Source organism: Amblyomma americanum, chromosome 6 (genome assembly GCF_052857255.1).
Source record: "Amblyomma americanum isolate KBUSLIRL-KWMA chromosome 6, ASM5285725v1, whole genome shotgun sequence".
In the NCBI taxonomy this organism is placed as follows: Eukaryota; Metazoa; Arthropoda; class Arachnida; order Ixodida; family Ixodidae; genus Amblyomma; species Amblyomma americanum.
This window is the reverse complement of record NC_135502.1, coordinates 80,371,931-80,379,793: the sequence shown is the minus strand read 5'-3', so window position 1 is coordinate 80,379,793 and position 7,863 is coordinate 80,371,931. Positions and strand designations below refer to the sequence as shown.

The window sequence follows — 7,863 nt, the reverse complement described above, 5'->3', positions numbered from 1 at the left end:
TATTCGCTGGTCGATTTATACTAATGTATCTACGCAGTGTTATCTTGGCTTTGCTTTCGTTGAGCACTGCAGGTGGGAAGGAAAACGAACACGGCTGTTTAACGACGCTGCCCTATTTATGTCACTGAAATCTTATCGCAGCGATCGCGAATCGGGAGAATCTGGAGAAGAGCTTTTCCGCCATCTCCGGCTGTGCGGAAGCGTTGGTCTAGTTCCTGCTGCTCTGGGGCGGGGCTTTTTATGTCTTCTCCTGTGCTATCACGGGGAATAACTTCCGAGCGGCTTTGTCGAATGGAGACCGCGTTGTCTTTTCTCCTGATCAGCGCCTCATTCTGGAATGGTCCGTGTTACCACGTCCGGCGAGATATCAGCCACTTCGTCGGGTGCCGTTATCGAAGTCGGAATTGTTCTGCCTTCCGCTATGCGCCGTTCCTTTCAGTCTTTCCTTATCGCTTGCAAATGTAGCCGTTCGTTTATGAAAGGTACAGCTTTATCAACTTGGCCGTTCTACTTTCCTGTAGACATGTCGGTCCTTTTTTTCTGCTGAGTTCGATTATATGCGTAGCGTACAGGTGAAGCGTTCAGTACAAGACTGTTGCTGCACAAGCGCTATGATGTAAAGTGCTATTAAATGAAACCAAAATGATGGGGTTGTGGACATTTATTTACATGTTAACGCGAGATTAAAAACAGCCATGGGAACATAAAACAGGCACTCGGAGGACAAGATTCAACTGTACACGTGGTTGCACAGACTAAACGTTCAGTCATTCGTTCAGGCACCCAAAACACCGGCCTCACGTAATCATTCTCGGACGAAACATTACAAACAACGAGCATCCTTAAACCGCGGGGTTTGTACAAAGGCACATTCAACACATTCTATGTCTGCACTGGACACACGGTCGTATACATATAGTGACAAATGTTATCACGCAACTGCACGGGAGGAATTTTTGCGGGAACACCACGTGAGAACGAAACGAGCACATGGAATGAATAAGGATATTCCAGCCGTGTTACTATTCAACGCACTGCAACATCACGGCTACAAAAAAAAATGTTATTGCTGCTGGAAATGGAAGGCAGCGGTCGTGAGCACTGTTAGTTCGCTAGGAGAGTAGCTCTTGTAGAAAGACTTACATCGATTAATTCACGTTGTCACAAAACAGGCTGCAAACCCTCTTTGGCTCGGAGCACGCGGACGGACAGAAATACACGTTGAACAAGTTTTACGATACGAGGGAACAACACGAAAGACAAACAAAAACGCCAGAATAACAGAGAACAAAACATTGACAAAACATAGCTCACTCACAGCGCATGCTCTCTACAAAATACTCTCGTGTTATGATTCATTCTCACGACCTGTACACGTTATGCCAAGCCTGAGACTGGTTATGTTGAAACAAAGTGTATGCGAAGGACTCTGAAGTAGGGGGACATAGTTGACTTACTAGAAGCTAAAAGTACGCTAAAAGCAGAGTATTGTGAGCTTGCTGGAAGATAAGAAGCGTTAGAAAGTTGCTATAGTAAGAATCATATGCTATGATAAGTGGTGCTAATTGGTTCACAGTGCTAAATTGGTGCTTAAGAATACGAACAGCTGGATTAAAAGGAGGTACGCTGGCTGTTAGACAAATGGCACGCTGGCAGCATCACCGGTTTTTCCGTGTTAGCAGAGACTGGTTTGAAATCTGAGTACGTTGACTGCCGAAGGAAAAGGAGAAGCGGGTGTCCGTCAGAAACGATAACGGTTCCCGCAGAGATCGTTACCTGGACAGTACAGATACAGTGTGGATGACAACCAAGAAATGAATACCTTTGCGGTAAAGAGAACTAAAAGTCAAAGTAGAAGAGAACTAAAAGGAACGGTGCTTTGTACGACTGCGATCCGCTCTTCGGCCGGGTCGTCTTGATGCCTCCAGTCACCGCAAGGCCCCGAGGGTGGTGGCAGGGCTTCGAACGGATGTCCTGATTGCTTGGTCTCGAACCTCACGGCTGAATGGGAAGGAAAGCCTGAACAGCAACGCACTTTCACCCATGCAAAGAACAAAATGCAAACAGTGGTGAATACGAACGACGCGAAAATATGACTGTTTTGTCCAAGGCTCTCCTCTCTCTGCACTTCCATCTCTTGTTGAGGCTAGGTGCAAAAAGAAGAAAAGAAAGTACACCGTTCAGGTCCCAACACGACAGGTTTTGAAGCCGGGCTCTCTGAGAATTCAGCGCAATTCTTTGTTTTATCGTTACACAGAAGACGCGAGAGGTTAGTTTGAAGTCGACAGTATTATATAAACAAAATCTCATCCATGAGTAATTATGTAAGAAGTGAAGAATTCCGAATTAAGACGTAAGACGTACAACAGGGCTAGTTGGTTACACGTGGCAGCATTGTACCATGAACTTTCTCATTCTATATGCACGGGTAAGGTCAGTGCGCCTCCAGAGGCGTAATGCATTGCACGCTGATCTTAACGGCAGAATTGAAAGGAGGACAAGGAAAGAATGTATGGCAGAATTGCCGGAGAGCCCGGCTCCACGTCTTCCCCGTTTTCGGGCGAGAGTCGACTTCTCAGTCGCCCAGCTGTTTGCAGATGCCACGCGGTCGAGGCGGCGCGTGGCCTTCACCGTGACGTAGTATTCAGTCTCTCACCGCGCATCGGACTGTTGCGGGTCTGCGCGCGTCGCGCATCGGTGAGCGAACAAGCGAGGCAGCGGGGCAACGGAGCAGCGCTCGCGACCAAACAAACGAGAACAGCAGTTAGGGTGACATTAGCGCGTAACTCTAGAGTGTTCCTAAACATTTTTACAGTTCCTACAGAAGCAGACACATGGCGAGGCAGGGAGCAATGGCCAGTGGACGACTACCACCACCCGCCGTGACCGCCTCCGCCACCACCTCCACCGCCGGCTTCCCAGCCTCCGGCCTCCCAGCCTCCGACATCCTCCCATCCGCCGCCGTGGCCTCCACCCGCACCCGCCGCCGCAAGGTCGGCAGCGCCGGCGTCGATGACCTTCACGGTGTGCACGTCAAGCTGTGGCTTCCATCCCCCGTGCCACCCATGGCCGCCGCCGCCACCACCGTGCCATCCTCCGTGCCATCCGCCGCCGTGTTGGTTCTTGATGATCTTGATCGGGATTGGGATGGGCAGCGGCACGGGCAGAAGCTTGGGCGTCAGGATCTTGGCCAGGATGGCGAGCTTGGCGAGCTTCTTCACCTTCTTCTTGTGGTGCAGGTGGTGGCCGGCGCTTGCGTCTTCAACGAGCAGCGCCAGAAGGACCGTGAGGATCAGAAACAGGGCGACGCCCGTCGAAGTCGTTGATAGCCGCATTTTGGGAGTGTTCAGAGTCGCCGACACAAAGTGAGTCGGCGAGAGCGGTCACACACACTGGCACACGAGATGAGACGACGAGCCGGTCACAAGAGACGGTGCACGAGTATATAGTCCAGCGAAAGGGTCTCAGCCTCTTGTGTCGTCGCCCAGGAGCCGGGCGAGCCACACCGTAGAAGAATCCACTGCTGCTCTGGTCTGGTCTGATCACCCTCGCCACACTTATATAGCCGTCCTGCTAACAGGAACCTGGGTGGCCGGGACCCTCAGCAGTGGTTCCAAGGCGCCACACACCTCTTCCTCTCTCCTCAAGATGAAAGGGCGAAAACGAGGAACTACTGCCCTTCCCACTCAACTCTGTGGAGAGAGCACTCTCACTGCATGACCGACATGCCTGTGGTGACTCTCCTCCGATGATCGGCACGTTGGCTCTCAGAGTCGTGGCGGCTCGCGCCGTCTTGTAAGCTCACAGCAGCGTGTGGACTGTTACACCCTTGCCCGAAAGTGAGAGCTTCACTCTCTCTCTCTCCTTCTCGAGCCGAAGAAGCTCACGGGGTCAGTGGGGATTTCCCTTGCCGGCCGGCCCGCCGACCAACTTCTGAGTGCGTGCTCGAGTGTTTGCCGGGCCCCGCGGCAAAAAAAAAAAAAATCTCTCTCCTGCCTGATATAGCAAGAGCGTGAAGGAGAGAACCTGTGCGGGTTCCTCTTGTCTCGCCGTCTGGACCTTCTTCCTTCCTGGTTCACTTTGCATCGGCACCCTCTCCATTGTGAGCGCAGGCTTGGCTGGTAGGAGCAGAGGAGGACCGCACAGAGGCACTTTGAGTGCGATTCAAGAAACCGAGGGAGTGAGAGAGAGAGGAAGAAAGCGCTTGCAATACACCCGCGCAAACATTCCCTCACTCGAGTTCTCGGCTCCTAGGGGAGAGCGCGTGAGCGGCGCAGAGTCGTCTTCACTGGCACTTCCCCGCGATCGGAGCTTTCCGGAAGCAAAAAACGCGTCCCGCCATTCGACAGCCGGCTTTACTCTCCACGGGCCTCGAGCGAAGGAAACGCGAAATCTGCGCAGTGCGCCCCCCAGTCCGTATCGCGGCGTCGAAGTGAAAGTGAACAGGAAAAAGCCCCCCTTCCTTCTCCTCGCCCTATCGAAGCCGGCGAAAAATATAAACGAACGCAGTGCGAACTTCTTTTTCTCTTCCATCTCCTTTGCCGCCTGAGATTAGGGCGCTCTGTCCGTGGCCACCAACGCGCACTCGGTCGGCACGGGCGATTAATCCCTTCGCATCTTTTACAAAGCCCGTCTCCGTCATACGCCTCAGGCGTAGCTCTATACAAAGAAACAACGTTGTCGCGTCCTGGTCGGTGTTTATAATTAGATCGGTAAACATGGCGTTGCTCTCCTCCTCTCCACCGGCCCCACTCCCAGCACGAACAGCGTGGCAGGAAAGGAGACAAAGGGTCGAATCTAAACGGGAAAAAAAATGCAATAAAATCGGAGAGAAAAAGCCGGCGAAAAAAGCACGTCGTTCGAACCGCTCATACGTCTCTGACGAAGTCGCAGGAACGACGGAAGGCCCGTTGGACGAACGGCGACCCTCAATCCGTCGAGCTGAAAAATATAACACGCTCCTGCTTCTAGAACACCGGCGCGGCACGCCGAGGCAGACAGGTTGGCTCGTCTATATCAGGAGCGGGACTTTCGTTGGAGGGCGCTGGCTCGCGGCGTATTAGGAGCAATCCGCGATTGCCGTCTCTTTATCAGCAACTGGCAGCGAACGCGCACCGCTCACCCGGACGCGAAGCTCAGGCGGCGCAGGCAGTGCACAGACTCGTCGCGACGTGCGCGCGAAGCGGGTCAGCATCTCGCCAAAAGCGTTGTCTTCGAACAGCGGATGTATAGAGCGAGTACGTTTCTGCCCGCACTCGAGACTTCCGAGCGGCGGTCGTTTCTCGAAGAGCCCGTCCCTCGCCTCTGTCGTCGCCGCATCCGCCCGAAGAAACTGGAAGGAAGGAAGTAGCCATTGGGGAAAAAGAAAGCGCGCTTTAAGGGGTGGTTCCAAAGGCGCGTTTCTTGGGGCGGTGATGTGGGTATGGCGCGTTGCACCCACTCGGGCAGGAACGTGCGTCGCTCGAATGTGCTTTCTTGGCCGCAGATACCGGGCGCGGTGGTAACACCGCTTCCTTTCCACTGTGGCAGTCGTTGCCGCGGCTTCCGTGAGGCTGGCTGTACGGGTGTATGACCAGGTGTTAACAGCATCTGCGTTGTAAGTGGTAGGGTGCTAATATTTGCGTGGGCTAGCGGCCGTGAGCGGACACTTAGATATGACGCGAAGGTAACTCCTTGCTTGATATGGCTTTGTTATTCGGTGCCAACGCTGAAAGTTCGTTCCAGTTAGTGTTTGGAATTGTTTTCCTATTTTTTCTTTGGCTGGTGGGTATTGAGCGCGGGAAAACAGGGGCCTCTTTAGATTGCAGTAAAACTGCGAGGTCAAGGTGGCTGGTTAGTCCACGCTCAGCGCAGTGTTCGAGGTGCTAATGTTTTAATTTCGAGCGCAGGTTTCAATGACGCGAGCAATTTTGATTGCAATTGAAAGAGAATGCAGAGTCCGTTTTTGAAATGTGCCTTGTAACTGCGCTATCCCTCCACTATTAACTTGACGGAAAGTTGGGCGGTTTGATAAATCTTTTTTGGCAACAATGCAAGGAACATGAATGGGAACAGAAAAAAAGGGCCCATGAGCTCTCTGTACGCCCTTAATTCATTTTTTTGTTCCTGCCTGTGTTTTTCAAGATATTAGCTATGAGGTCCGCAATTACAAGCATTTCTCTTTTCTGTAGTTGCGGCGTCGACACAGACTCACACATCTGATTGAGCATGACATAGCTTTGTCCTGTAACACTGCAGCCGTCCTCAAAGTACGTGCAACCTTGAAAAAAGGCCCAGTGTTCATTCGTACTGGAACACCGCTCCCATGAGCTTTGCTTGAACGCTGCCACTGAACCTCTCACCCGCTGCTCTATCTCTCCCCTCCTCATTTCTCTCCAAGAATATCCGTTGTCGAAAGAATTAAGCAGCCATCCAAATCTTAAGAATTGGATCGCTTTTGGTTCTGAATACAGATCGTTGTTCATTCATATTTGTATATCTTTAGGGCATCTTAAGGAGGAGGTGGAGGAGGTTAACGGTAGACGAAACCAGTTTGCTACCCTGCACTGCCGGTAAGGAATGGGGAGATATAAAGGTTAGGGAGAGAAGGACATCTTAAATATAAGCACTACCTGATCTGGCTTCAAAATGAGTTCGACGGTTGCTGAATTTTCACTTAACGTTCGTGGTATTTACGGGTATCGGTTATTGTACAGCATACGAATGCGTATGAAGCATTTTTTTTTCCGGAAATACTAGCATTGTCTTAGACCGCAAGCTTCGTGCAAAACTAGCGCAAGTTTCAAAATAAGAAATGTTTCCCATTAAGTTTCTTGCAATCGCTGTACTTGCAGCAGCGTTATTATGCGTAGAACAGAACCCTCACTTGTAGTCAAGGGTATGAAGGAATCCCGTCTGGTCTGGATGGTACATGATAATAGCAAATCGCACCGACCAAAAATTATGATGGAACGACGTTTCGGCTCCCACACGGGAGCCTTGTTCACAATCTCCCGTGAACAAGGCCATTATGTGGGAGTCGAAACGCCATTCCATCAAAATGTTTGGTCGGTGCGACTTACTAATATAAAGAACCCTCACTGCCGCAACAACCCGACGCCCTCCGGCGACGCCGTCAGCGACGTCGCCAGGGCGGATAAATATTAGCTAAAGGAAGGTGGACTCCCAGACCGGAAGTGACATCACGATACCTCCGCCTGCCAACCCTGGCAGGTGGTGCACAGAAAGAGCAATATGGATCTCAAAAGCCCCACCAGTCATTTTCTGGTCAGCAGCTTCGAATGCTATGCTACTGCCAATATATAGGGAAGTTAGGCGTGTCTGTGTTTTTACCAATTCCAAAAGTGACCTCAGCGGTGCCTGGTGGTTTGAGCATCCGCCTCGCAAGCGTGAGGTGCGGGGTTCGATACCCCCTGCTGGCGGGTACCCACCGATGGTACAATGGGCACAAGCTTACCCCTGGCCTGGTGCTCTGCTTATCTGAGGTTAAGTGCTTGCGACACCGGCCTCTGACCCCACCTTGAGCAGGTGAAAATACCTTGCGCCAAGGCACTGTCTGGCCAAAGCTGGCCTTGCACCTTTTGAAATTCATCACCAGCAGTTCAAAAAATGCATCGCAATGCACGAACCATCTCGTTTAGCCGATTACATCGGCAATAGATATTTCGCAATCAATTATGAAGCGGAGTTACGAGAAACCCTAAAAGATGTAGACGAAAATAAAGGTCCAATATCAAGTTTACTGCATTATCGCTGTTAATCTCACTTTGCGGTCCGTTACGATTTAGCTAATGTCGGTCGGGTACTATAAATGAAACCGCTATGAAGTATGAATTGTAAGCCTTTGTTCAAGAGCAAATTATT

General features: G+C 51.3%; 1 protein-coding gene across 1 annotated transcript; it reads right to left on the bottom strand.

The window, feature by feature from the left end:
* Positions 1-656: 656 nt before the first annotated feature.
* Positions 657-3,819, bottom strand: LOC144094797 (uncharacterized). The gene has a single exon (XM_077628690.1). The coding sequence runs from the start codon at positions 3,333-3,335 to the stop codon at positions 2,868-2,870; it is 468 nt and encodes a 155-aa protein (XP_077484816.1). The 5' UTR covers positions 3,336-3,819; the 3' UTR covers positions 657-2,867.
* Between the last annotated feature and the right edge of the window lie 4,044 nt (positions 3,820-7,863).